Source organism: Mesoplodon densirostris, chromosome 2, assembly GCF_025265405.1.
Source record: "Mesoplodon densirostris isolate mMesDen1 chromosome 2, mMesDen1 primary haplotype, whole genome shotgun sequence".
In the NCBI taxonomy this organism is placed as follows: Eukaryota; Metazoa; Chordata; class Mammalia; order Artiodactyla; family Ziphiidae; genus Mesoplodon; species Mesoplodon densirostris.
Window position 1 is genome coordinate 13,963,966 of NC_082662.1, and position 27,713 is coordinate 13,991,678.

A 27,713-nucleotide genomic window follows, 5' to 3' on the forward strand; every position below is an offset into this window, starting at 1 on the left:
TCTTCTCCAGTTCAAGCATCTGATAAACTGGACGTAGATGCTTGAGCTGAATGTGACAGACTCTAGGCTTGGGGAAGGGAGAGGACTCCCCCTCGGCCTGGTAAGAGCTGCAGGAGGCCAGGCCCGAAGAAGTGACCCCCGTGCCTTGTGGAGAGCGGGCATCAGCAGGGAGAGGCTCTAGTCTTCTTGGTCAGCAGGTATAAGACTCTGAAGGGCAAGCTGCGACAGGCAGGCCTGCATGGACCCTTGTTAAGCCCAAAGTGTCCAGGGCAGAGGAAACGAACACCCACTCTAGGACCCAAAGCTGCCTATTGCCATGTCTCTGCCCACCCCTATGTTTATGGCACAAAAATGCTATTAAGTCAAATGATCCTGAGGTTTAACCACAGCTGCTCCCACCCTGCCCCTCCTCCTGCCGATGGGAAGCTCCAAGCAGTCCAGGTATGTGGCATGGGGCAATGCCTATGGGAGGGGCTGATCTGATGACATAAAGCAGCCGACATCCCAGAGGCTCCACAAACTGGACCGGTGTCGGCATGCTGGTGGCTGGTGGCCTGGAGCAAAGGCTGTCCACTTGGGTAGAACAGAGAAGGCCTGGGGCCTCTGAACCCATGACTGGCTGCTTGGTGCCCCCCGGTGGACAGCTCGCCACACTGCCAGTAAGGGGCCAGCATGGCCTGAAAGGGGCACATGTGTGACCAGCATTGAAGTGACAACAGGGCTCCCTTATGAGGATTGGGTGCAGGAGGGTGGGGAAGGCACGTTATACAGCCCTCTTCAGGTGCTTTCCGCGTCTCCTCCTCTCAAAGCCCCATGAATGTGAAATGCGATGAATATGAAAAACTCCATGTTTTGAGTTGGGCCAATAAGGTGCTGAAGCCTCCCTGAGGGTCACACATTTCCAGGAACAGAGCTGGGAGCTCCACTCACCTCCCAACCCCAGCAGGGGTCAAGCCTAGAAGCTAAAACGACCCGCTTCCCTGGGGCCCAGAGTGGGAACCCGGGCCGGGGCAGGAAGGGGTCACGCAAAAAGCCGTTCCGTCTTCTTACGTTCGTTCCGCTGAAAAAGAAGTGCAGAAGCCAAAACAGAGTAAACAATGATGTCGTTTATTTAAAATGTTTACTCCAAGAAATATATATATAAAAAAGACAATTACAGCACTAAACCAGGCACCTTCGACCAAATCACAACCTCTCCTTGGACTCTCCCCTTCACGCTAAGCCGTCCAGTCTCCTTCCTGAGCTGGAAGACACGTCTGGAGCCCGAAGGATCAGCGCACCCCAGCCCCGCTGCTGTGTCCCTTCCTCTAGGAGCGCAGGACCGTCTCCACCCACTCCCTGTTCTAAAGGATTTTCCCCCTTAGGAAGTTCATTTGAAAATTCTAAGCCCAAAGGAGGGATCATGGGAGAGAACAGGGCAGTCTCCACGTGGAAGGGACATCCCTTTCCTGCTCCAGTCCCTGGCAGGGGGCCCGAGAGCGGGCTGGCGGTGGGCTTCAGATGAGTCCGCTTGAAGCCTGAAGCCCCACTTGGCCAAGGGCAGCTCCTGCAAAGGCCAGGAGCCAGGCTACTGCTCCCTTGACCCTCTCGGTGACTGCACAACCCAAGGGAGGCTGCCCGGGTACAAGGAGCACGTGCGCCGAAGCGCATTCCAGGAAAGAGGTCTGTCAGGAAACCGAGGGGTTCTATGCAGGGAAGCTGGAGTCAGCAGTGGTAGTTCGGGGGTGACTTGGACAAATCAGGTTAGTTTAGCAGAAGCTCTGAAGCTGCAGAAGCTTCTCCCCTGGACTATTAACACAGGACAGTTGAGACGAGCACGAAGTCAGACTAAACCTTAGAAAGGGGCAGGCCGGCCTCCTCCCGCGAGGCCTTGGGACTGGCCAGGACACATACCGTTACACGCCCTGCGAAGGCAGAAGCCACCGCCCCGAGCGACAGGGCAGGGGGGACGAGTAGGGAAAAAAGCAACAACGACTAGATCATTTTTGGCATTTTAACATGGAGACAAAAGTGGTAACAATAGCAAAGCAAAAAATAATAATAAAAAATACCAATATTGAACTTTCCCATCACCCAAGTCTCACACTGAAGTTCTATCCCCGTGTCCCCCATAAGCACCACTGAACTAAAAAATCTATTTAAAGCACCCAAACCAGTCCAGACCCTCTCGAAGCCAAGAGCCCCAGCCAGAGCTGTCGCCCCTCTTGGGTCCAAGCGAGAGGAGGGTTCCGGGAAAGGCACCTCATAACTCGCGCAGCGCGACGCCGGGGACGGGTTCGGGCACAGGGCACTTGGCGGGGAGCCGGGGTGGCAGTCACAGCCTCTGTGCTGACACGCAGGGAAGGGGACTTCTTCTGTGATCCCAACTCTTTGGTTACACAGCCAAGCAAACGTGACTAGAGAGCTGGGTTAGCGGAACAGGAACCCGGGGGCCTCAGAAACACACCGGGCCCCTTCCAGCAGGATCCAGTGCGGGGAAGGGGGTCGGAATAAAGACAGAAGCACAAAGGCGATAAAGGCTGGTACACAAAGGGCTGATCCTTCTTTGCAAGGACTCCGGAATGCACTATTTACTGCTGGCTGGTCAATCTCTAATGGCGAGTGCTGGCGAGGCGACCCCGGCTCAGAGGAGCCTTCGAGCCGGATGTGGAACCAGATACACTGTCCCCACATCTGCCCACCCCACCAAGTCCCCACTGGTTCCACAATCACCTGATTTTCATTTGGACTTCTTTTACAGCTAAAGCAGATATAAATGGCTAAACACAGATCCCCCACCAGGGGGGAAAACGGCAGATTCTATTAATGTCGCGGCCAAAAGGCGGCGGGGGGCTTAGAAGCAGCCAAGGGGAGAAGCAGAACACACACGGCCTGAGCCAGGCTAGAAGGAAAAGCAGGAGAGAAGTGACCCAGATGCTTCCGAGCACACGGGCGCCATTTTGGATAGAGACGGACCACCAGGGACGGTCTTTGCCTAGATGCTGCCGGCTCCCACAAGGGACATTTTTTTCTGAGCGTGTGGTGACCCCTCTCCCAGGTAGCACCCACTGGGCTCACAATGCTACTCACGACTGGGAAGGGGTGTTTTTGACAAGTGTTATGTAGGAGAGGGGGGTAAAAAGGGAAAACTTAAAAAAAAAAAAAAAAAAAAAAACCTAGATTGCTCAAAGTTTCTGCCTCTTTTGTAGGAATGGTAAGTCAACTATGAGCAAATATTTTAATTAATCATTAAGAGGGGAAAAAAAAAAACACTTTGGAAAGCATACAGAAAAGGTAGTTGACGCTGAATCACTTATAAAAACGGAACCTCAGGGAGTCTTAACAAAAAATGCACCTTCGGTCAACTTTTGCTTTTGAAAATTCCTTGTTTGACTTCCCGTCCCAGTGCACGTGGAAATGACAGCTGCCGCGAGAGGTGTGGAGCTGGAGAGGCTCCGGGAGCATCAGAGGGTCCGGGGGTTGTACTCTGGCAGTTTCTTGATCTTCTCCTTCTCCGTCTCACTTTCGTCTCTCGCTATCACCAAGGAGTGTGAGTAACCCATGGCAACCTGGGGGACAAACCAGTGCTGGGTGGGCAAGGGTGCTTCGGCTAGGCAGAGTTTGGGGCCGACAAGCCCAAAGCAGACGACGGGACACCGGGAAGCTGGGCTTGCCAACGGGGGTCAGTATAGAGGTCAAAACAGAGGCATCCTGAAAAGCTCAAAAAAGCCCTTTGCTGAGGACCACCCGTGTCAACGTGACCTGCCACCAGTGCCCTGCTAGCCTGCCTTCTGGGCTGCCCCGGGAGACAAGGTGGAAGGAGGCCCCCCAAGCAGTGTTTGGATGCCGACTGCCTGCAGAGGCTGCGGGGACTCGGGACTGCGCTCCCTGTTCCCTCCGCCTCTCTGGACCACAGCCCTGCCTTGTGCAAGGGCACAAGCCCCACGTGTGTATCGGTGACAAGAGCTGGCAGCGTGGTAAGGCAACAGCAGAGGCCTCGCCCTACCAGCTGCCCACAGCCTAATGGTGTATAGCGTCTTGGGTGAAGGTACCAAGCTGACGTGAGTGATGCACTCGGCCTGGAGCAAATCTGCTGTGGCTGGACTCTGGCCGGTGTCCCTCAGGCCGACAGCAGCCACGGGGCCTAGCCAGCACACCTCTGTGCCTTCCCCGTCACCCAGCAGAAAACTCTGGCACGGGGCACAGGAAAGCTACACAAGGAGATGTCAGATGAGGCTCAAGCGGGCTGCAAAGAGCAGAAGCAGGAAGAGGCGCGATTCGGCTCCCCTCTTTTCTCTCTGCTCCCGCGCCCCCCGCTCCTCCCGGGCCCAGGGCTCCTCACTCACCTGCTCCGTGAAGATGCCGTCGAGCGTCTTCACCTCCTGAGCTGCAGTGGAAGACTTGGGCTTGTGATCCCCATAGCCCTGGTGAGGCAAACAGAGGGATGCTCACAGAACCCGGGTCACTAAGGCCAGTCAGAAAGAGGGAACCTCATCATGTGGCTGGACCTCCCACGGACCTGGAAGGCTCTGTGGCTGAGGCCCGCCGTCTCAGACCCCAAGCCAGGCCTGGGCAGCAAAAGAATCCACAGGTGCCAGCAGGTGACCGGTTCCTAACCCCAGGCCCGAGACGCCAAGACGTAAGCTATAGGGGTTTATGTGATAAGGACACCTTTTAGGGAGAATCACTGGTCAGATGACACCATGGCGAGGGCAGGAAGAAATGGCAACTGCGGCCCTTCAGGGCCACCAGGTCACAAGGAGTGCTGGCTGTCCCCGTCCCCACCTGTGTCCATGATCAGCAATGACTCCAGGACACCGGAGATGGAAGGAACGGTCAAGGACTGCTTGGTCGTGGTGGTGGTGGTGGTGGGGGGGGGTTCTGTCACGTGCTGTGGTGTGAAGATGGGCGATTTCAAGGTGGACAGGTCACTCAGCTCAGCTCAAAGAGGGGCCCACATGGCAGATGAGCTGCATCTGCCACTGGCCAAGTGCCACGCCAACTCCTCAGCCGAGAGGCTGCCCCCAAAGTCCCCCTCGTTCCCCTCTAGTCTCCAAATCGATACTCAGAGCCTATTTGTGATATAGGCCCTAGGAACACCCGTCCTTCTCTAAGAGCAGCCCATAAGAACTGGGCAAGGGGGCTTCCCCGGTGGCGCAGTGGTTAAGAATCCGCCTGCCAAGGCAGGGGACACGGGTTCGAGCCCTGGTCCAGGAAGATCTCACATGCCACAGAGCAGCTAAGCCCGTGCGCCACAACTACTGAGCCTGTGCTCTAGAGCCTGTGAGCGACAACTACTGAGCTCACGCGCCACAACTACTGAAGACCTCGCGCCTAGAGCCTGTGCTCCGCCAATAAGAGAAGCCACGGCAATGAGAAGCCCCTGCACCACAACAAAGAGTAGCCCCTGCTCGCTGCGACTAAAGAAAGCCCGCGTGCAGCAACAAAAGACCCAACGCAGCCAAAAATAAAATAAACAAATTAAAAAAAAAAAACAACTGGGCCAGGTTCTCAGTCTCTTTCAAGCTTCCACATATGGGGCCACCTCTGAAGGGCCCCCCAGTGTCTGCAGCACGTGGGGCCCCCTCTGAAGCCACCAGACTGAAAGCAGGCGCACAGCTCCGAGGAAAAGGCATGTTCAGGCCACCAGCCCTGGAGATGGCGCAGGGAGTGAAGAAGCACCCGCCTCCTCCCATCACCCCATCAGCTCCTACCCATGAGAGCAGAGGGAAGGGAAAATAGGCCGAGTTCCCAGCAGGAAATAAAAGAGCCAGGCTGACGATCAAATTGCAGGTAGAACAGGTAGACCGTCAGGATGAGCTCCATAGCCCGGTTGTTCTTGACGAAGACGTTAAAAGTTAAGGACTCACCACGCCCCAGAAGCTAAGAATCAGACATTTGGTTGAGGAGGCCAAAGGTGTGGGGGAATCCGAGGGCCATGGGTTCTAGTCACTCAAGTAACTGAGATTAAAAGCAGGAAATCAGACAAACTTATTTGGGAAAAATAAGAGAAGAATGTCCCCAAAAGACCTAAGGGCTGGAAACCAGAAAGATTCAATGCATGGTCACAACTGACCCCACCCATTTAAAACGACAAGCTGTTCCTGTCGACTGAAACTCCTGGGCAGAGGGAAGAGAAACCATCCTCTTTCCCACTGACATCAGCCCACAATTACGGTTTACAAAACATGAGGGGAAATGGGATCTGAAGCTTCCCAATTTCAACTCAACAATGTGGACAGAAAGAACTTTCACGATTATTTGATGAGCAAAGTAACACTCATGAAACCTCAAGTGACCTAAACATTAGGGAATACCGCAGACCTTCACGCAACAAGGAAACACATACACACGCAAGTGAGCACACGCACGCACACACGCACACACTTTCCTCCTGTGAGTTTTCAGGGGTGGTTCACGGAACCCAGAGAGGGCCCTGCCTCCGCCATGCGGACCAGCTTACCAGTTCCCCAAAGGTCGGCGATGGGCCCCAGCTGATCGTGCTCTCGTCCGCAGCCACGATGATGCTGCTCTTCCTGCAAATGGGCAGAGGCTGTCACCGCCGAGGGCGGCAGCCCAGCGCTGCACCTCACCCACCCGGCAGCCCAGGGCACTTCCCGTGGGCTCCCTGCAAGGTGTGACCTCCTAGCATTAAAATCAAGCTGGTCCCACTAAAAACCCCATATTCCAAACAACACGGCACAGCGCCAATGGGCTGCTTCGGAAGCCCAAATGCTGTCCCGCGCAGGCCCAAACTGCAGAAGCCCTTAGAGCCAGGAGCCTCGGGGCCCCAGATCTCCCCACCCCACCCCACTCGGGCTCTAGGGCTCTTGGGGGGGGGGGTCACTTTTAGATGAATAAACACACTGGGAAAAGGAGAAGAGAACAAATCAGGGTGAAGTGAGAGTCTATTCCAAAGGGGGTGGAACTTGCCAGACGACTTGGGCGGGGTTAGAGGTTTCAGATTAAAACCACACCGAACCCCCAACAACTACACTGTCATCTTCCCAAAACCTGGCCGGTGATGAACATTATCAAACTCCTCATCAAGAAGTGCTACAGGGTTTCCCTGGTGGCGCAGTGGTTGAGAGTCCGCCTGCCGATGCAGGGCACAAACTGGGAAGATCCCACATGCCGCGGAGCGGCTGGGCCCGTGAGCCATGGCCGCTGAGCCTGCGCATCCGGAGCCTGTGCTCCGCAACGGGAGAGCCCACATCAGTGAGAGGCCCGCATACCGCAAAAAAAAAAAAAAAAAAAAAAAAAAAAAAAGTGCTACAGAGCTCAACAGGCGTCCTCAAAATAAACGGAAAATCACTGACTTGAGGATACTTTCTTGTTCCCACTGTGTCACAGTAACTAAAATTTCCTAACTAAATATGATTTGAACCTGCAATACGAACAGAGCACACCAAGCCTTCGAAGAACGAAACCCTCAGAAGCAGCAAAGCGAGTCACCTGTTCTAAGACCTCCCAACCCCTCTTGCCCCGAGCACAGTCCCTCCCCCTCCTGACTCTAGAATTTGGTACGCCCTATGCCCCATGGGAAGAGTGGAGCCCTCAAGGGACAAGGCACCTCCCGGGTGTGTCCAACATGCCCGGGACGGGGACAGACGTCCCCACTCACCGGGAGACACAGCCACGTACCCACAAGCCAGGCTCCGGATTCTCCAGCCGCAGAGGTCCTGCACGGCCTTCGGGTACATGGTGGACTCCCGGGACGTGTTTGTGGCCCCCCAGAAAAACAGACCACCTGGGAAAAGACAAACGCGTCTCCATTGTCATCATCATCTCAAGAGCTGGATCCTCATCTCAGCAACATCAAAGGAGAAAGGGAAGAGGATCGGGACCTGCCAGGTACGGCGCTTGGCACCGGTGACCACAAGGCGCTCTGTCCAAAGAATCCGGGAGGTCGATGAAGTCAAGGTCCCTGGTCTTGAACAGGGCAAAGGTCACGGCACTCCCCACCAGAGCACACAGCCAGGGAGGGAAACCCGTGACTTGGCCCTGGATGCCTTCCTCCCGAGGCCCAGGCGGGGAAGCACTGACCCACTTCGCTGACGGCAAAGGAGCAGGTGTAGCCAGCGTAGATCTGGGACGCCCCGCGTCCAGGGAAGTCGAACAGCTTCACCAGGCGGGGAACCATCTCGTCCTTCTGCTCGGCATGGCCCAGCCGGCCGTAGCCACCGAAGCCCCAGGAGAAGACGCGCTTCTGGGAGTCCAGGACCAGCTGCAGGAGAGAGAAAATGCAGCGCTGGGACAGGGGACAAGCGGGGTGGCTGCTGTTCTGAGAGCCTGAGGCCAGGGCTAAGGGCAAAGGGCAGAAACACCCAAGATGACCCACACCGGCCTCTGACAGGGGAGGCGCCAGCAGCGGGTGCACATGGTGAGGATGTTTGCTGTTTTCCCAGCCAGGGACACCATTTTCTGTTCCTAACAAATTATTATTATTAAAGCCACAAGTCTTCCCCTTTCCCTCATCAGAAGCACAGGGTGATGTCTCCAGAGCAGGCCACTGCACTCCACTTGCTATTTCAATCCTGACTAAACTGCAGACAGAGCCCAGAGGAAAAGCCCCGCCCACCTTGGCTTCTCCTTCAGGCAGGTTCACACAGGTGACCTCCACCTGGTCACAGGTGCAGTGTGCACAGTGACATGTCAACAGTTTAAAGTCCATCTTCTTACATGCACCCCTATGTTCACTGCAGCACTATTTACAATAGGCAAGACATGGAAACAACCTAAATGTCCATGGAAAGATGAACGGATAAAGAAAATGTGGCACATATACACAATGGAATACTACTCAGCCATGAAAAAAACCAAAATAATGCCATTTGCAGCAACATGGATGGACCCAGTGAAATAAGTCAGAAGGAGAAAGACCATATGATATCGCTTATATGTGGAATGTAAAATGTGACACAAATGAACTTACTTACAGAACAGAAACAGACTCACAGACATAGAGAACAGACTTATGGTTACCAAAGGGGAAGCAGGGAGGGGATAAATTAGGAGTTTGAGATTAGCAGATACACACTACTATACCGAAAATAGATAACCAACAAGGACCTAGCGTATAGCATAGGGAACTATACTCAATATCCTGTAACAAATCATAACGGAAAAGAATATGAAAGAGAGTATGTATAACTGAATCACTTTTGCTGTACACCAGAAACTAACACAACATTGTAAATCAACTATACTTCAATTAAAAAAATAAAAAATTTTAAAAACTCATCTTCTTTTCTTCACAGCATCCCTGATGTCTCATGTTTGAATCATGTGAATGTACAACTTATTAGCATGATTTGACACCAGGGGCCTAAGTAAGATCTATTTCTCCTGACTACGCTGGACAAGGCAGAGTCAGTTGTTGGACCTGAAGGGACTGAAAGCTCCCGGTCCTGAGGTCACTCAGCCAGTCGCCTGCACACAGGAGACCGACCTGCCTCTGAACTCTCAGCCCCAGCCCTGCTCCTTCAAGCGAGAGGAGAACCAAGTCTGACTCTCAGGCATTTTCAGGCAAAATAACCACAGGAAGGCAACTAAGATAAAAAGACGAACATATAGGGACTTCGCTGGCAGTCCAGTGGTTAAGACTTCCTATGCAGCGGGCACGGGATCAATCCCTGGTCGGGGAACTAAGATCCCACATGCCGAGCAGCCAAGAAAAAAAAAAAACATGCACATACAAAATTTTATTGCCCTTTATCTAGATTGACCTTTAAGGAAACACCCTTAATGACTGAATCTGTTCAACACCCCATCTGAGATATTGTCTATCAACCTGGAAAAACGTCCGTGATGTTCTATTAGACAAAAGACAAAAGCAGAAAAACTCTTACTGTATGATCCCAACCCAAAGCGTCTGCACGTTCAGCTACATCTGTGGACGCCACGGAGAAGCTGTCAGGTGAGAATGACGCCCTGGGACAACTGAGGGTGTGAAGCCCTTGAGGAGGGCAGGATGTCGAGGGGGCCAGGGTCAGTTCCTGGCTTTGCAAAGCCAAGGGTCTCCACTGACGTGACACCCTGGAAGCCAGAAGAAAGGCCAGAAACGCTCAAGCCTTACCGTGTGGTTAGCGCCGCAGGCAACATCCCGTACCACCACATTCGGGACCGGCAGGATCTGGCCGTCTTTCGTCTTCTCGATGAAGATCGCCACTCGCCGGGGCACCAGCTCGCAGTCGTACTCTATCCGCTGCGCCCGGGCAATGAACTTGCCGTCCGAGTTGTGTCCTGCAGCGACCACAGGGCCGGCCGTCAGCAGCGGCCACAGCACAGAGCACCTGCCCAGCCAGGCTGGGCAGGTCCTCATGGGGACTCGTGTCAACCAAGGTAGTGTCCTCCAACCTGAGGCACGACCCAACTTGTGGGGCACAGAATCGGTGCTGTGGGTTGAAAACAGTTTTTTCTTTTTTTGAAAAATGAATAGAACAGAGTAAGAAACACCCAAGGACACCATCTGTAACGAGGACTTTTGTGAAAATTCTTTGCAAGTCTACGTTTGGGCTGGGCTGTGGCCAAAAAAGTGGGAAGCTCCAGATCCAAAGGAATGGTCTTCTCTGTGCCCCACCTGGGGGCCTCAAGGAGCCCTGCATGGGCCGAGAACGGACAAAAAAGTTCAAGCCACTTTCCCAGGCTTGCTTTTTTTTTTTTTTGTGGTACACGGGCCTCTCACTGCTGTGGCCTCCGGATGCGCAGGCTCAGCGGCCATGGCTCATGGGCCCAGCCGCTCCGCGGCATGTGGGATCTTCCCAGACCGGGGCATGAACCAGTGTCCCCTGCATCAGCAGGCGGACTCTCAACCACTGCGCCACCAGGGAAGCCCCCCAGGCTTGCTTTTTTATGAATTACCAGTAAACTAATACATCATCATGGTCGTTAAAGCAGAGTTAAACGTACGTTCTCGCCTCTGCCTTGCCTGACCCAGTAAACACGTCGTGGGAGCGAGCACGGGGGTGAGTGCACGCTGGGGATGCACCTTCCGAGGTCAAGTTCTAGTTCTGAAAAGGGATCTCTCTGGGTTTGGACAATCACACTGAAAACCGGTTTTAAAATAAACTGGGAAGATTAACTGACTCTGTAGATATAAATCAAGCCAACTTCTCAAAATACCTTTAAACAAGTGTAAACCAAGCAAATGAGATTCGGTATAAAGTGCTGCAATGGGGACTGGTTCATGGTAACTGCTCACTAAATGTTAGCTGTTGTCATCGTTGCCAAAGGCATTTCATCTCCCTGAAGGAAAATCTACCTGCTGAGACAAGCTGCCTGTCTGCAGATCTGGGGCAGCCGCAGACAGCAGGGGGGCTGCACACGTTTCCGGAAGTGGACCAGAAACTTGCATGGAAACGGTCTCTCCAACAGTCTCTGGCAACTCCCTGGCAACCAAAGCTGAAGGGGCCTGGGGCTGTTCTCTCTTATTCACTTCTGACTTAGGTATATTTAGTTTCACAAAGTCACTGTTCCCTAAAGTCTAAAGGCCAGCGAGATGCTCCTCGTTCTATTTATACTATCTTCCATCTGCCTGCTTTTAATGACGTGGAGACCCAGGCAACCCAGATCCAGGGGCTGCAGAGGATCCGGAGCAGCGTGAAACTCAGGAGCCAGCAGAGGGCGCCCACTCCTCACCTCCCACTTGGAAGGAGCTGGAAGGTGGGAAGACGCCAGAAAGGGAAAAAAAAAAAAAACACTTCGGTGTCAGATGGGAAAAGAAAATGGAGACCTTGTAAAGTCAGGATGGAGAGAGTCATTTTCCACTCACTGAGAACTGATGAGAACTACCTTCTGAGTTTTACTTTTCTACTCAATGAATAATAAGTAAATTTCACCCCTCCTGTTTAGGGATGAAAATCGGGAAGACAATCCCACTTTTTCATGATACTGGGCTCTTCCTGTGTATACCTGAAACAATGGCCCAGGCCGAGGTTTTCAAGACAAACTTATTCTTGTATAATTTCCTCACTTTCAATGAAAGCAAATCGTTAAATATGAAAATGAATGAAGGTGGTTTGATTTAAAAAAAAAAAAAAGCTTTGAAATCCTTTTATACAAAAATGAATTCCCAAATCAGAAAAAAAACCTTCGTCAGACTCAAGCCCTGACTTTCATTAAGGCAAGTCACTGTCAGACTCCACAACCCTATGAATTACGACATGATGGTCCACTAAACAGGACATCCACTTAATGGATCAAGGCTATTATCTGCGATCAATTACCCACATTTCTACCATGTGTGTGCAAGCCCCACGCCGACTTCTGGTTCTAAACATACAGTTAGATTACAGAGCTTTTAAAAAATGTACTTTGCATACCCAGCTGACCATATTCAGGGCACCCAAAGGAATAGAGGTTTCCTTTGCAGTCCATTATCATACTGAATTCAGCCCCACAGGCCATTTTGGTAATTGGCTGCCCGTTGTACATTATCTGAAAAGAAAAGACAGCAGACTTTTAGACTTTTTTTTTTTTAAAAAGATTGATAAAGTCTCTACCTCCCCACAGGTTGGTGTGAAACAATTACTAGGCTACAAAGGACTTCTAATGGACCCAACAACGCTGAAGGCAAAGGCTTAGAATGTATGCAAAGAAACACCTCCCAGTATAGAGTCAGTTCAGACAAGCAAATCATGTCCCCGGGTCTTTGTAACCCTCAAAATGCACAACGCTGTGCCTCACACATCCTGGTGCCCAGTGAATGCTGAATTCAACTGACTGGCGTGGGCACGAAGGTGTCAGAAAACAGAACTAATCACATGTAGTTCCCAAATCCCACTCTAGTCACTAGTTTTGATGTCACGCAACTTTAAAAAGCTTTTATAAGCGTTATTGCCAACCAGTAAAATGAACTGTTTTACACTCTCTTTTACTACTGTAAGAGCTGCTTGCTAATTAGCCTTAATTGAAGGTGTGAAGAAGAAATATAATGGCTCGAAATTAGGAACTTGGAAGACAGCAAAGGCCCTGAGTAATTTAACATGGGATTTGGAAACAAATCTGAGAAAGTGCTTAGAAGACTCACTATTGCAAACTCATCAGCCTGGGAAAGCCAGACTGGAGGAACTGGAGGGCGTGAAGTACCGACAGCCCGTGAAATCGCGGGGAAAGGCGATGAGACTGGGGAGGGGATGCTGAGTCCCGGGCTCTGGCCTGGCCCCGGCTCACTCTGGAAACCGTCACATTCCACTGCAGAGCAAATGGCTAACAAAACAGCAACACCTCGAAAATCCTCCAAACTACAGATACGTTTGGCCAAGGTCAAGGTCTCTTTTCAGACCAAGAAAGCCAACTCCCTTCCCTCGTCAGACACTCACTGTAGCATCCTGCTGCCTTATGACAGTAGTTCACTTTTTAGGTATAAATCCCACTCCTCCAAATGACTCCAAAGTTTCTCAGGAATAAGAGACGACCGACCTCCTATTTGTGTTCTAAGTACCTGGCCGGTGACTTGTTACAAAGTCAAAACTCAGAGTATTCTCAGATAAAGACCAATCACATCCATGTAACAATTCTCACTTTGGAATAGAACAGGCTTCAAACAGGCCTCTGGAACAAATTATTTCAGTCGGAATGAAAAACTGTTTCTAGGATGTTCTTCACCTGTGACCATCTACTAAACCTGACCCACTCAAAGCATCGAGATCCTGCTTTTACAAGGGACCCAGTAACTCAAACAATGGAGAGGAATGTCTGATCTCACCCCAGAAAATCCAACCCCAAAGCAACGAGAAACAAAGGCCCTAAAGGCGGAGGAGGGCGGGCACCTGTGCGGGGCTGGGCACGGCGTCTGTCTGGTTGCCGAGGCCTAGCTGCCCCATCTTGTTCTCCCCAAACGCAAACACGGAGCCCGTTTCTGGAAGGAAAGAACAACATTCATCACCAAAGGGAAAATAATGCTGAGTATTTGGAACTAGACTTGGAATCAAAGGCTCTAAAATAACAAAAACAGCTCCTTTGCCAGGAAGAATGCTAGTGAGACAATTCTCCAAAACGGGGTGGGGCGGATACCTCAGAGCAGACCCACTCCCCAGCAGAGACCCTCCCACTGCCCCGGCCACTGGTGCCCGTGGGCGAGGCTCCCGATGCCTCTAGCAGCTGCCCACCGGGCTCCCTGGGCATCTTTCTGATCATGACCATGGTTCACAGGGGCAGCCCCACCCCCCGCCCCAGGTGGACCATTTGGCCTCTGACCCCATTTTGAGGGAAGCGGCCCTTCCTTACCCGTCAAGGCCAAGGTGTGGTTCCGCCCACACGCCGCGGACACGATCACCTCGTGGCTGAGCCCCTCGATGAGTCTGGGGGCTTCAACTCTCTTGGTGTCGCCATGGCCCAGCTGGCCCTTCTCATTTCGCCCTGCGGGTCAGGAGCAGGATAGATAAAGCGGGGAGGAGGGGAGAGGGAGGCCGGAGCAGCTGCCGGGCGAGGCTGGGTCTCCCAGAAGGTGCCCTCCAAACCCACAAGCCTAGAGCCGGGGGACAGCAAGCCCAGCTCCGCAGGCAATGCCAGCCTTTCAAGGCTGCCGGTGGGGTCGGGTGACTAGATGAGATACGCAGGGCTGCCCCCAGAGTCGCCTCGGCGTGCAGCTGCCAGCCACCACCTCACCTGCTCTGACCCTCTTTTCTGGGGCAGTGGCTGGGACAGATCGGAGCACCTTCGCCAGCTCTCTGCCCCCGAGGGAAATGGAAGAAAACCAGGTTCAGCCTGGATGGCACACACGAACGGACGAGCTCAGGGAAGCTCACAGTTCTCACTTCTCACCACACCTGCCAGACGCCAATTCCTTCATTCGCTTCACTCCGAGGTATTTTAAGACGGTAACACCTGCCCCACGGGAGTCTGATTCCCTCAGCGCCCCAGGCGTCTACCGTGGACCCTGTATTTCTCTCCTTCTCTCTAAGCCCACCTCCCACGGACCAGCCTTCGCAGGACCCTTAGCCACGTGAACCCCAGCGACGGCCAAAGGCCAGGCCTGCTCTGAACACAGGCCCTCCCTGGCCACGGGCTGACCTCCACCTCTGGGGCTGCGCTGGCGTGGAATCGGGGGGTGCCGGAGGCCGAGACCTGCCAGGCCCTCTGCACCACAGTCCTACCCCGACACAGCCCTGCAGCTCAAAGCAGGTGTGGAGAGCTGGGGGGCCGGCAGGCTGGCCCCCCTAAACCGTACCTAGTTTTCAACACAGGCTACAAGGGTTCCAAACTCAGCACCTCAGTGGGCCTCTCTCAGGTACCTCTAAGAGAAGAACCACACTTATAACCGAACATTTCGGGAGATTTTATGGGGCCAGAAAGCCAGGCAATTCGGAAAGCGGGGGAGGTTTCCACATCCTTCCCCAACAATGAACTTTGACCTTGCAGTCATGAAAGAGGGGGCGCAGAGCCACAAAGATGAGCCTCAACTGTCCTGGACTCGAGAAGGGGTGACCAGCCGCCGTTACTACAGAAAAACCGTCCTCAGGCTTTGATTATGGCGCGCCAGCAGGAGAGGCGGACACCAGCTTCCAGTGGAAACTGCCCAAGTTCACTGTGAAAGGCACGAACGAGCACTGGATGCGGTTTCTCGGCTCGAAAGGCCCAGGTGGTCAGCAGGTGCAGACCCCGTGAATTCCGGGCCGCAGCACTGAGGCTCTCGGGCGCTGGACTGGGTGCTGAGCCTTCCAGGGACTCACTGTGGACTCATGACACTCCCACTGGCTCATCCCCCCTACAGCGGTGAGTCTGCTCATGGGACACGTCTTTGTTCTGGGGCAGGTCAGACGCACAGCTTTTAGAATCATTCCCTGCCCAGGGGGTCAGCAGAGGGGACGTTTTTAGAAGCGACACGGAAGTGACATTCAGTAGAGAGATCAGAAAGAGGACGCCTGAAGTTGGTAACCCCGACGGAGGAGGCTGCGTTCAGGGTTGGCGCAGTGGGCAGGAGGGGGTTTTGGGGGAGGGACACAACCCTGTGCCAACTGGGAGCAAACGAAAATCATGGCAATGTCAGCGTGTCACCAAGAAACTATGAAGTTTAAATTTGGGCCAGACACACTTGTTAGCTTTTTTTCAACAGAATTACAAAATTAGCAGAGTACAGGGAAGACAACAGATGTTAATGTATTTGGACTTTGGTACAGCCGCTCATGAAATTGCAAAAAAAAAAAAAAAAAAAAAAAAAGGTTCAAACAGCCCGAAATAAAAATGCAGTCTTATGGACCCAAAGCTAGCCAAAGGGCCAGAAACAAAGGGTGAGGACAAACGCCAACACTGCCTGCGGGAAGAAGAGTCCAGGAGCCAGCAGAGGGCGTGGGGGAAACTGAGCCCCAGCCGGGACCTGTGTGAAGGCTCTGGATAAGGAAACAGGGCAGGCGGCGTGGAAGCACTCTGCAGGGGACCCTGAAAGGGAAGGGAGGCTACAAGACAAGGACAGCGCCCCCCAGCACCCAGGCGAGGGAGTCCAGCGGCAGGGCAAGCACATCACCTTGGAAAGAGCAAACTCAACTCTCTGGGGCAATGGAACAGGAAACAGAGGAACAAGACTGCATAGACTCGGGCTGGTGTCACCACGTGGCAGGCGTAAAAGCTGGTGGCATTTAAAGTGGCAAGAACAGAGGTCTACGTCACACTGTGCTGTGCGCTGGGGGGACAGCGCACCTAAAATAGGAATTCAATGCTAGGCACACCTCGATATCAGATCCAGAGTCAGTCAGAACGTTCGGGAAAAGGCTGCCTAAAGAAGAGGATTCAGAGAAATCGGGGGTTACGTACAGACCAAAACCAGGCAGAAGAGGGGAGGAAGTGATGTTTTCACGGGGCACAGACTATCTGGGCATCAGGAAGAGAGGAAACGCACAGCAAGCAACACAGCCCCGGAGGGCGGACGAGGGTCTCCCGTCCAGGGGATGGAGGAAGGGAGCCCACCCGCGGGCCGCGCCACAGGTCTTGCCGCGTCCCCGTGGTACTTACCCCAGCTCCACAGCTTGCCTTCCGTGGTGATGAGGAGGCTGTGGGCGGCGCATGACCCTGACACCACCGTCCGTACCCGGACCCCCGAAAGGCACCCGTACCTGTGGGGCCCCCATAAGTTCTGACCGAGGTTGCGGTAGGCGGCTGCGAAGGCAAAGGGAACACACGTCAAACGGCCGCAGAGCCCCGGTGGGTGCTGACAGCTGCCCCAGTGTCACCAGCCAGAGGGCCGACCCCCCACTCTCCACATAAAGCACACCCTCGGGGGCTCCCGGGGCAGCGCACCAACGGTGTGGACCCGTCAGTGGCCATCTGCACAGACACCGCCCCACCTCCGTCTCTGGCCTGAACCCACCTGCTGAATGTGCCCAAAAGCAGGTGGCCGAAAAGGAGGTGCCACCGCCTCTGCCCTGCAGCCCCGCCGGGCTGGGGGCTGACCCCGAAGAGCAGGTAGCAGACCCCCAGTATCCCTCATCCTCCCGACAGCTCCCTCCTGGCCCTCTACCTGGGGGTGGGAGGGGCTGGGGGCCTGCAGCCACGAGGCTCTCTTGGGGGCCAAGCCCGAGCCTGCACCGCTTCGTGCCATCTTTCTCAGGGGTCCCATCATGGTGGCCGAGTCATTACCCCTAGCCCCGCCCGTGCATTTGCTCCCCCGGAAGGCCCTTCCCTGCCCCCTGCCTCTGTTCTTCGCACCTCAGGTCAAACACCCCCTGCTCTGGGAAGCCTTCCTTGCCCGCATCCCCCTTTCAACTCGTTGCTTTCTGGACCCCAGCGCCCTGTGAATCCTGTCACAGCACTTATCCTACTGAGTTCACGTGCCTCCCGCCCCGAGGGCCAGGGCCTCCCCGTGCCTGGGGCAGGGCACTGGGAGCCGTTCAAGGGCATGGGGGGCGGGGAGAGACAGCCACCTCCATCACACCCCCCACTTCACCTTGTTAGTGGACAGGGCGTGGCCGATTTGGGGCTTAATTTCCTCAACTTGGGGCTCTCAAGGACAGAAAAGCGAGCCCATTTTTAGGTCCGTGGTGACTATTATGAAATGCGAGCTGCTGCCGAAATCAACTGTGTCAGACTGACCTGGATGCAGGAACGGATTGAGAGGTCAACTTCTCCACCAAGTACCTGGCTCCACACGAAAGTCTGCAGAACTGTTCCCGTCTGTCCCCACCCTGCCTGCGCCCCACCAGCAGAGGGTGCCGGGCGCAGCCTCTCATTTAACTACCTGGGGCAGGTCAGGCAAAAGAGGGAAGTTCCCCACCATGATTCAGGGCACCCCTGAGCTTCTCCACCTGAAGACGCTCCTCTACCACTGAAAGGTGAAAGAAGACCCAGCAATTTCCTAGGAAAGAGCAAACCAGAAACGACAGCCTTCACACCTATGCTAACGTCTGCTCATCATGGTGGTATGACTGCCATGTGCCATGCCTGTGGACAGCACGCAGTGCCAGGAGACGCCAGGGGACACCACGGCTGACCCAGAGTGGCTAAGTGGACCCCCTCACAGCTGAGTAGATGGTCTGATCTGCCAAGGCATCTTCCCTGCATGAGCTCCACGAATGTCAGTGCCCAAGATGTCAGCAGCTCATGAGAGGCAGGGATTCTCGGGGCCTCCCAAGGAACCTTCTTCAGAGAGATCCTAGTCATACGAAATGCAGAGCAGCAGTCCCGGGCCACTCGGCCTGGCTGGAGGTCGTTAATGCCCAGGGCCTGGTCCTAGTCAGAGGTGGAGCACAAAATCACTGTGTTATCTTGAAAACGAAGGAGGCTGCTGACTTTATGAGATCCAGTGACGTGTACGTACCCAAGAGCCGATGGGCTCTCGGAAGGAAGGCAGCTTCGAGAATGGGAGGGACTGGGAAAGGTGAGGGCGGGAGGGGAAATCCTTCCTCCCTTCATGTTTGGCACCCGTGGGAAAACAAATTCTCCCTCCCTTCCCATTATGTCTACTGGCTAGTTCACGGAGAGCCGAAAGACACTGCAAGACTTTAAAATTTTTGTTTAATTACATAAAACTTCATTCAGAGGGAGAAACATCTGGGAAGCAAAGGTGGGCCTCGGAGAAGACAAAAAGGCACTCTTAAAATGAGCCCAAGTGGGGCAAAATTCCTTCAACTAGAGGCAGCCCTGCTCTCCCATGGGTTCCCCTCTGGAATCTACTTCCCGCTTGGGGCCTGAGTGTCTCTAATTGCAAGTGGGCCACTCATTTAAAGGACAGCTTGGAGAAACAATGCGACACCTGCGCCAGGGCTGGCAGGGAGACTGATGTTATCACGTCCCAGGAGAGGTTCCAGGTGACACCAGCCATCAGGCAGGCTCAGGCTGAGAGCTTGGTCCTGAAGGCTGGGCACTTTCCCCAACAGGAAGAAAATGGCTCAAACCCATTTCTAACTCATCTGGACCCTGAGTGCCGCTGAAACCCCGCCTGCCGTTTTCATGGAATAAAGATCATCTCCACTGCCCATCCTGAGGCCCCAGGGAGTGTCAGTGTGCAGATATTTGTTCACCGGGCAATGCTGGAAAGTACTTCGGGAATCTTCCCAAATGAAATCAAGAAGCCATAAAATATGGCAAAGTACCAGCCTTACTTCTCTTGGATGGGCCAGTATTCTCCTGAGAAAAGACACCAATCTTCTAAAAACGTTTGGGGACTAAGATACTTCTTAGGACTTCCCTGCTTGCCCCACTCCAGACTGCTACTTGCTCTGTCAAACCAGTTCCCGCAACCATTTGGCAGTTTGCAAGGAAACGTGGACTCTTTTGAAATGTCTAACAAGTTCGCCATCTGACACGTGACAAATATCGAGGACATTCTGACATTCCACAGCACCAGCCTCTTCATTTTAATGAAAATAAGTGACATGAGAAGATGGGAAAAAAGTGTCGAGGTTTACTTGAGGCTACTACTTATATTTTTCTGTTTAATCTCAATGGAATTTTCAAAAGCAGAGTTGTACCCAAGTGAGAGACTTGCCCAAGACCTGGGTTCAAATCCAGCCCCATCACTAGAGTGGCTGTGTGGCCCTGGGCAAATCGCTTGGCCTCTCTGAGCACTTCTGTAAAGAGAATACCTACCTGGCGGACAGTCACCAGAATCACACTGGACACCTAGCACACAGGAAGCACTCAATCAATAGTAGCGTCTTCTATTCTTTAGAAATTGTTTCTCATACCTTGTTGCTTAGGCACTTCTTTTCGACCAATCAAGTCCCAGTTGGTTGCCCCAAAAATCAAAAGCTGCCCTTTGCACTTAGACCCTTCAAGTTTCTACAGAGACAAAGAGAGAGGGAGAAAGAATTAGCTTGTAACGCTGCTTCTAGCTTCCCAAATCTGTCCAACGACAGCAGGAAACAAAATAATTCATTGTTAACGCTGTCCCTCAGCGGTTCACACAGCGGACAGAGGGACACCTCGCCAGCCCCTTCCATATGCGGAATCCCGAACCTGCCCCGGCAGCTCATCGGTTAAGCCCAGGGTCGTTTTTATCCTTTGATTGCTCTTTAAAACATCTTTGGCAAAACCCTACACAAGAAGCCAAATTCAATTCCTCCCCTCCGCTCTGCAGACTGCCTTGTACAGGTATTTGCAATAGGCCTGCTGTGTCACACAGGGAGTGAGTTAAAACCGCTGTCCTCAGGGCCAAGGCTGCATCTTCCTGCTGCAAGCACAGCATACCACACATGGACCTGAAGGCTTTGGGGCCCCAGGGCATCTCTGCACAGCGATCCCATCGGCCGACTGTCCTGTCCTCCCTGTGCACTGCCCTCGCTGCCAGGAGCCTTCCGCGGGGAGAACGGCAGAGCCCCGTGTTCATTCCTCCACTGGAGGGAGGAAGACCCACGTGGGGCTGGCGGATCTGACGGGGCAGCCTCCGATGGGCTCGTCCTCACTGCTGGGCGAGAGCCAGGGGACCGATGGCCAGTGGCCCCGCCAGTATACCTCAGTCCCCATCCTCCATCACTAGGGCTACACGCTCTCACCATCACAGGGGGAGCATGTGCCACTTAAAAAGGCCACTGTCTGAGTCCGGGTGGCACTCGCTCTGTGCTCAGCCCCTCCCTTCGATTCTGAGATGCCCAGTACACCCTTTAAAGTCGACTGTTAGTCAAAGATCCACTTCTGAAAGCTGCACTTAGTTCCACACAGGCAAGGGAAGCAGTAACTTCCCGTTCTGCTTTCATCCTTTACATCATCAGCATCCCAGGCCGTTAAAAGCAAAGAAGGAGTTTTCCTTCGGTTTACAGAAGCATTCTTGGAAGGCTTTGAGGAAAAAAAAGGCCACACAGCTGCAAATCCAGTCATTCTAACCCCTACACAGTGACTGCCCTGGCGGTACGTTCTGGCAGCCCAGTACATGCATGTGGAAGAGGAACACATCCTCATGGTGGGGGGGGGTTCCGTTTCTTAGGGAACTCTGGGCAACCCAAACCCGATGTCACGGGCACCCCCCGCCCACCCCCCCGCCGGTCCTGTCATGCTCGCCCGCTCGGCCACGAGTACAGGGCTGGAGGCAGACGGTCCATCTACGGGGCGCGCCCCCGGTCGGCATGCAAAGGGGCGACAAAGCAGCCAGGGCCGGAGGATGACTTCGCCACATTTCAATTATTCAGAGAATGACCTTAATCGGGGTAGTCCAACTCCACAGCACCCAGACTCCAATTACTTGAAAGGGAGCCGAGTTTCCCCTGGTTATCTCCCCTTCTTTGTTTAACTGGCGGGCCTGGCTGGAACATTCTACAGGTCTACTGCGGGAGACAAATAGCATCAGGGGATTGTCAAGTTCCCAGTGGAAGGTGCAGCCTTGGGGCTCTGCCCACAATACTGACTTGCTCTCCACTATTCCTCAGGTCTGCGTGGAGAGGCAGCAGAGACTCAGAATGGACCAAAGCACCGTGGGATGAGCTACCAGGCCAGACGGTGGGGAGAGGACTCCGGAAGAGCCGTGACCTCAGGCCAGGCTGCCCCCACTGGCCCCTAGGTGGGCAGAGACGGCGAAACCACTCCACACCATGGGGCGTTCAGCACAGCAACAGGTCAGCATTGCTGCTGGCTGCTGCGGGACCTGCAGCTCTGCCAGAACTAGCTGCCATCACCCTGGGCACGAGCAGGGTCTCCTCTGTGACCTGGAGATGCCAGCACCTGCACAAGTGGACACGGGTTTATGTGTACTGGCCCATCGAGCCAGCTGAGCATTTATACAAAACCCCAAGCCTTCTGACACAAGGTGTTTGTGGGAAACCTTGATCAACACTGGTCAACTGTGTTTCCTCCAGTGACAGTGGTCCATGGCGGGTGGTAAGCCGTACCTTAACTGTGTTTTTGTCATGGGCCTCATTTCCTCACACGTTAGATGTTATCATCTATATAACTCTTTGCTGTAGGCTGCTTATAATTCAATTCTTCCCTCCACCTTATATGAAATAAAAAATTCAAGTAAGGACCAGAACTTCTAACACGCACTTAAAAATGACAGCTATGGGCTTCCCTGGTGGTGCAGTGGTTAAGAATCCACCTGCCAATGCAGGGGATACGGGTTCGAGCCCTGGTCCGGGAAGATCCCACGTGCCGCGGAGCAACTAAGCCTGTGCATCACAACTACTGAGTCTGCACTCTAGAGCCCGCATGCCACAACTACTGAGCCCGCGAGCCACAACTACTGAAGCCCGTGAGCCTAGAGCCCGTGCTCCGCAACAAGAGAAGCTGCCGCAATGAGAAGCCCGCGCACCACAACAAAGAGTAGCCCCAGCTAGACGCAACCAGAGAAAGCCCACACGCAGCAACGAAGACCCAACGCGGCCAAAAATGAATAAATAAATAAAAATTAAAAAAAAAAAATCACAGCCCATGTCCCTCTTTGTCACAGAGCTGAACCCGCCCACAGAGGAAAGACCCCGGATGTGGGGGGCTCCATCCAGAGGAACCCCAGGGACAGCTGCCAGGGCTGTGAGCACCAGAGCTTACAGGACCCTCCCAGGTGTAACCTGGGCTTCACCGATGGGCCAAGAGATTGTTTTCTGGATGAAATCAGCAGACATACTGCCCATGTCTAAATATCATGTGGCAGAAAAGCTGGGAGAACAGTCTCCCAACAGGATGGGTGAACTTCGCTGGCTGGGACACACGCACCGAGCTTCTTTAATCAACAAAATGGGGTTTCTGGTCCTAAGAGATTTTTGAATTACTGCCCAAGTGCAAGGAGCATGTTTCCGAGGCTGAGAGTCAATCTTTAACATACATCCATTTAGAAGGCTGCCGCTCTCGGCGGAGGGAAGACCACTCAGAGAAAGGGCTGCAACGACTATTCCCTAGTGGGCTATCAATATCGACTAGGACAGGCTTCAAGCTCAGTTTTCAATTGTATTTATTTGGTCCTTTCAGACAGAACAGAGTGGTCTCAGGGCCCACAAAACCTGAGCAACCCAAAACTAGAAGAACTACAAAGACCTGGACAGCTTGTGACACTCACCTGTCTTCTAGGAGTCATCCAAGGCTGCTCGCTTTACCTACAGGGTTATGAAGTTCACAGGGCATTCAGGCTGCATCAAACCTAGAGGGTCGTAAAATGCTCATCTGATACAACTACACTGAAACCTGAGGTCCTTGGAGAGAGCATTTTCCGAGGCTGAAATCCTAAGAATGTTTTCTAAAAATACACAGCTTTTCCTCAAGGCAACTCTGTCCCTCAACCATACAAGTACTTGGGGTTCATCTTTCACAAGCCCAACATCTGCCGCTTGAGGTAACTGAAGGCAACACGGCTTCAGACAACTCCTGGCAGCTGCTCTCATACAAACCTCCTTCCAACAGCCCTGAACGGCAGCGAGGCTTGCGAAATTCTCAGTAAAAAGTCTCTTTCTGAAAAGAGCTGGGGACGACCGCTGGCCTGTGGCAGCAGACAGGATTCTCAGGACTGCTTCCCAGGTGCTTCCCCTGGAGTCTAGGAACCCGGCACCAGGGATACACCCAGGACTGGGGGCAATGCCCACCTAGGGCAAGGCATTGGGAACGCAATGGGACAGCCTGGGCCTGGCCTTGACCTTGGACCAACGGATGCTAAAAGTGAAAGTGACTTAAAGCTTGAGGTGTGCACTTTCCATGAAGCACAGAACAGCATCAGTCGTTGGACCCTCAGTCTCCTGATGGTGCGCTGGCCAGTCCACTGCACATGCTCTCTCTCCGTGACTACCTCCTTGGGTGAATCTCAGCATCACGGTAAGAATCTTTTACTTCCTGATAACAAAACTCACTACTCTAAAAGGTTGACTGGAAACACTCGAGAGACAATGCAACAGAGGCAGAGCCCAGCTGACCTTTCTTTTCAGTTCCCTCCTAACACCAGGATTGGAGGGAAGATGTCTGGCGTCCCGCACAGAAGATCACATTTGTTAAAAGAAAACAGTCCCTGCGCTCCCTTTTCTCAATACTGTGGCCATGGCCATGGCCCTGGCCTGGTCCCCAACCCCAGGTGACACGTTTCAGTGATCCAGACTCTCCTAAACATCACCCTCCTCCACCATCTAACACGTTGACCCTTTCCACTGAGATGGCAGTTGCAAAGCCATCTCCACATGAACAATTTGCAGAGGCGTTAAGGATGACATCAGAAAAAAAACCCTGAGCCCAGTAGAAATCTAGCTCCATGTCATCTTGGGCTAGTCCCTTAGACTCTGTGCCCCAGTTTTCTCACCTATAAAGTGGACCTAGAAGTGCAATTATTTTTAACCATTTAAATACTCTCTGAACTCCCCTGGGGGAAATCACGCTGGTACGGACTGAGGAAAGGATCCCTCCAGACCGTGAGACTCTAGACCCTAAGTGCAAGTTCTTACTCTTTTGGAGTTATCTGAGCATCTGGTGAAAGCTTTGACCCTCTCCCTAAACACACGTCCCACACTAAACCCATGGGGTTTGAGCATCACTGAACCCACGTAAGATCTCTTGCTCCGCAGGGTTTTGCAGGCATATGAACTGGTCACAATCTTAATTAAGATTGAAGGCCCAACTCTAATGAACAAATTGAAGCCCACTCAGACTACGGGGGTGTGGAGGGGGTGCTGCACAGAGCCCACACCAAGCGCCCGTTCCCTCAGACCACAAGCGATGAACAAAGCCCAAACACCTCTGGGTGTGTGGGGGCCCTTCCCGACCTCCAGGGGGAGGGCTCTCCGGAGCATGCGCCCTCGCACCCTGCCCTGGCGCCCGCCACCCCCGCCTCCCCGGCGGCGCGAGACGGCGCAGGGCCGCACAGGGCATGCGCGGCTGCCGCCAAGCCCCGCCCCCCCGGAGCGCCGGAGCCGAGGCGGCGGGAACCTCAAAGCCCCGGCGTGAACCGCCGCTCCCGCAGCGCGCCGGCGGCCCCCTCCCCCGCGGTGCTGGGGCCGACCGGCGGCCACAGGGAACCAGGGGCGACCGAGGACACGCTGCGCCGCGCCCCGGGCCCGGTGCGCGCCTCCCCTCCTCCGGCCGGAGACAACTTGGAAAAGTCTCCCTTCCCGGGGCGGGAGGGGGAGGGGAGGCGGAGGGAGTCGGCTCGAGCGGCGCCGGGGGCGGGGCCATGACCCCCTCGCGCGGGCGGGCGCAGGCTCCGGGTGCCCCTCCCCCGGCGGGGGGCCCGGGGCGCGCGCCCCAACGGCCAACGGCCGCGCGGGTGGGCGGCGGCGGGGTCGGGTAGGCCCCGGCCCGCGCCTGCCCCGCGCCCTTTTGTTATGCGGTGGCGGCGGCGATGATTCAGCCCGCGGCCTGCGCCGGCCCCGCCGCCCCCGGTCAGGACGCGCGCGGTGACGTCCCGCGGCCCTTGCCCCCCGGCCCCCTGCCCCGGCCCCGCACTCACGACGCGCTCCTTGGTGTGCTCAGGCTCGGTGATGACCACGGCCGCGCCGCCCGCCTTGGCTGCCGCCGGCCGCGCCGCGCGCTTGCCCCCACCGGGGGCCCCGTCGAGCTCCAGGCCGTCCTCGTCGCCGCTGCTACCGCCGCCGCTGCTGCTGCTGCAGCGCTCGGGCCGCTCGCGCTTCCTGCCGGCCGGGCCACCGCGCTTCCTGGGCCCGGCACGGGCCGTGCCGTTGCCCGAGCTCGGCTCCTCCCAGGCCGCCGCCGCCTTCTTCCTGGGCATGGTCGCGCTGGAGGAGACACGGGGCAGCGGCGCACAATGGACGGGTTATAAACTGCGCGGGGGGAGGGGAGCCAGCCGAGCCACCGGCCTCCACTTCCTCCCCTGCCCTCCCCAAAGTGGCGGCCGCGGGGTGGGCGGAGAGGGGGCGAGCCGGGAGGAAATCGCGCCCCTCCCGGGCCCCGGCGCGCCTCCTCCGGGGAATCCCGCACGGGAGCCCAGGTCCCCGACTGCAATCCGCTCAGGGAAAGAAAAAAATGGAGACCCCCCCCCGGGCCCATCCTCAAGTTAGGTTTGCCTACATCGCATCATAATTGCAGCCAGGTCCCCAAAAAGTAAAGGGAAAGAAAAAGGAAGTCTCTGATCCCCCAGGTTTTAATTAGAGAAGGCTTTGGGACACTTCAAAGACCCCCTTTTGGCACCTCGGTGAAGGAGCTCCCCACTCCGTGGCGGCCCCACCTGCTGCTTTTGTCTCCGCACCCCCCTCCCCAAGCCCACTCAAATGCAGTTCTCTCCACCCCCCGCCTGAGTCCCCAATTCCGCTCCAGCCTGGGGGTTCCGACCTTGGGCTCTAATTAGCCGAATCCCTTAGGGTTGGCTGCTCCCCACGGAAGGGTGGGAGGGTGGTGGCGCAAATAAAGCCGACCCCCGGCCCCAAACACCTGCTCGCACAGACACGAAAAATAAAAACTTTAATGGTGCCCGACACTCTCCCGGCCCCTCCCCGAGCGTGCGGCTCAGCCGATCCTTCCGATCCCGGCTGCAAAGTGCCCGGCTCCGCCGCTACTTTCCCCCAGCGTCCCTGCCCCTTCGTCCTGTCTGCCTTTTTTTTTTTTTTAATTGATTTTGAACAATGGGATCTCTGTCTGTCTCCGATTAAACCACGTGGATCCGCCTTCCTTCCCCTTTTTATTCATTCAATTCCCCCAACCTCCCCCAGGTTGTTTTTTTTTTTTTTTTTTTTACCTTTTCTCCTCTTTTTAAAAAAACTTTCCCAGACCCCGCAAACTGATCATTGTCGATTTCATTTTCAGCCCCTACCTGCGTGGAGTGATGAGAAACCGGAGAGAAAAAGGAAGAGGAGAGGCTAAAAGACGAACCGAAGGGCTTTTTTTCCCCCAGCCTAGACGAGGGCTTCAGCCCACTCACCAGATACACTTAAAATGTAAATACAAGCTTCCAGAACAAATGCTACAACACAAAACAGAAACACATGTGCTGCCGGGCGGCAAGCGAACGCGCGGCGGGGCCGGCGGCACGGGTCCCGGGGCGCCCGCGCCCCCTGCCGGCCGGCGGACCCGGCGGCGGCCCGGCCCCCGCCCTCGCCCGCGGGGCAGCCCGGCCCACCGAAGGCTGCGCTGGGCGCCACGCCGCCAGCCTTCACTCCCCGGTCCTGCGCGTTTCGCAGGCGGCGCAGCACGTCCAGCGCGTCAGAGATTACTTTGGGGGTTAGGAGAGTGTTTGATTGTTTTTCCTGGGCATGTCTAGACAGGTCACCTGAGGACACTCGCTGGAAAATAGTTACTTCGCTCACGAATCCGCCAACAAGGGACGTGTCCTAATTGAGTGGAATGAAAGATGAATACAATTTGAATAATTTTCTCCTGTGCAGAGAGAAGCTGTTATTTTATTTGCTTATGGATGTTCCCCAGTATGTAGCAAGGTGCTGTTACACGGTAGA

The 27,713-nt window shown here is 54.5% G+C and overlaps 1 protein-coding gene across 2 annotated transcripts; it reads right to left on the reverse strand.

Annotated features, from left to right (window-relative positions):
* Nucleotides 1-1,092: 1,092 nt before the first annotated feature.
* On the reverse strand, nt 1,093-27,234 carry RCC2 (regulator of chromosome condensation 2). 2 transcript variants are annotated; one of them, XM_060089041.1, is made up of 13 exons: nt 27,074-27,234; nt 25,757-26,042; nt 20,100-20,193; nt 16,930-17,073; nt 14,209-14,340; nt 13,752-13,840; nt 12,303-12,417; nt 10,058-10,224; nt 8,026-8,206; nt 7,624-7,729; nt 6,443-6,515; nt 4,326-4,403; nt 1,093-3,548 (listed from the first exon to the last, which is right to left on the reverse strand). In XM_060089041.1, exons 2-13 carry the CDS (start codon nt 26,033-26,035, stop codon nt 3,444-3,446), a joined length of 1,563 nt encoding a protein of 520 aa, XP_059945024.1. In that variant the 5' UTR covers nt 26,036-26,042; nt 27,074-27,234; the 3' UTR covers nt 1,093-3,443. The 2 variants fall into 2 exon arrangements, with proteins under 2 accessions (XP_059945024.1, XP_059945025.1); XM_060089042.1 differs by lacking the exon at nt 27,074-27,234 and having other exon boundaries at nt 25,757-26,143.
* Between the last annotated feature and the right edge of the window lie 479 nt (nt 27,235-27,713).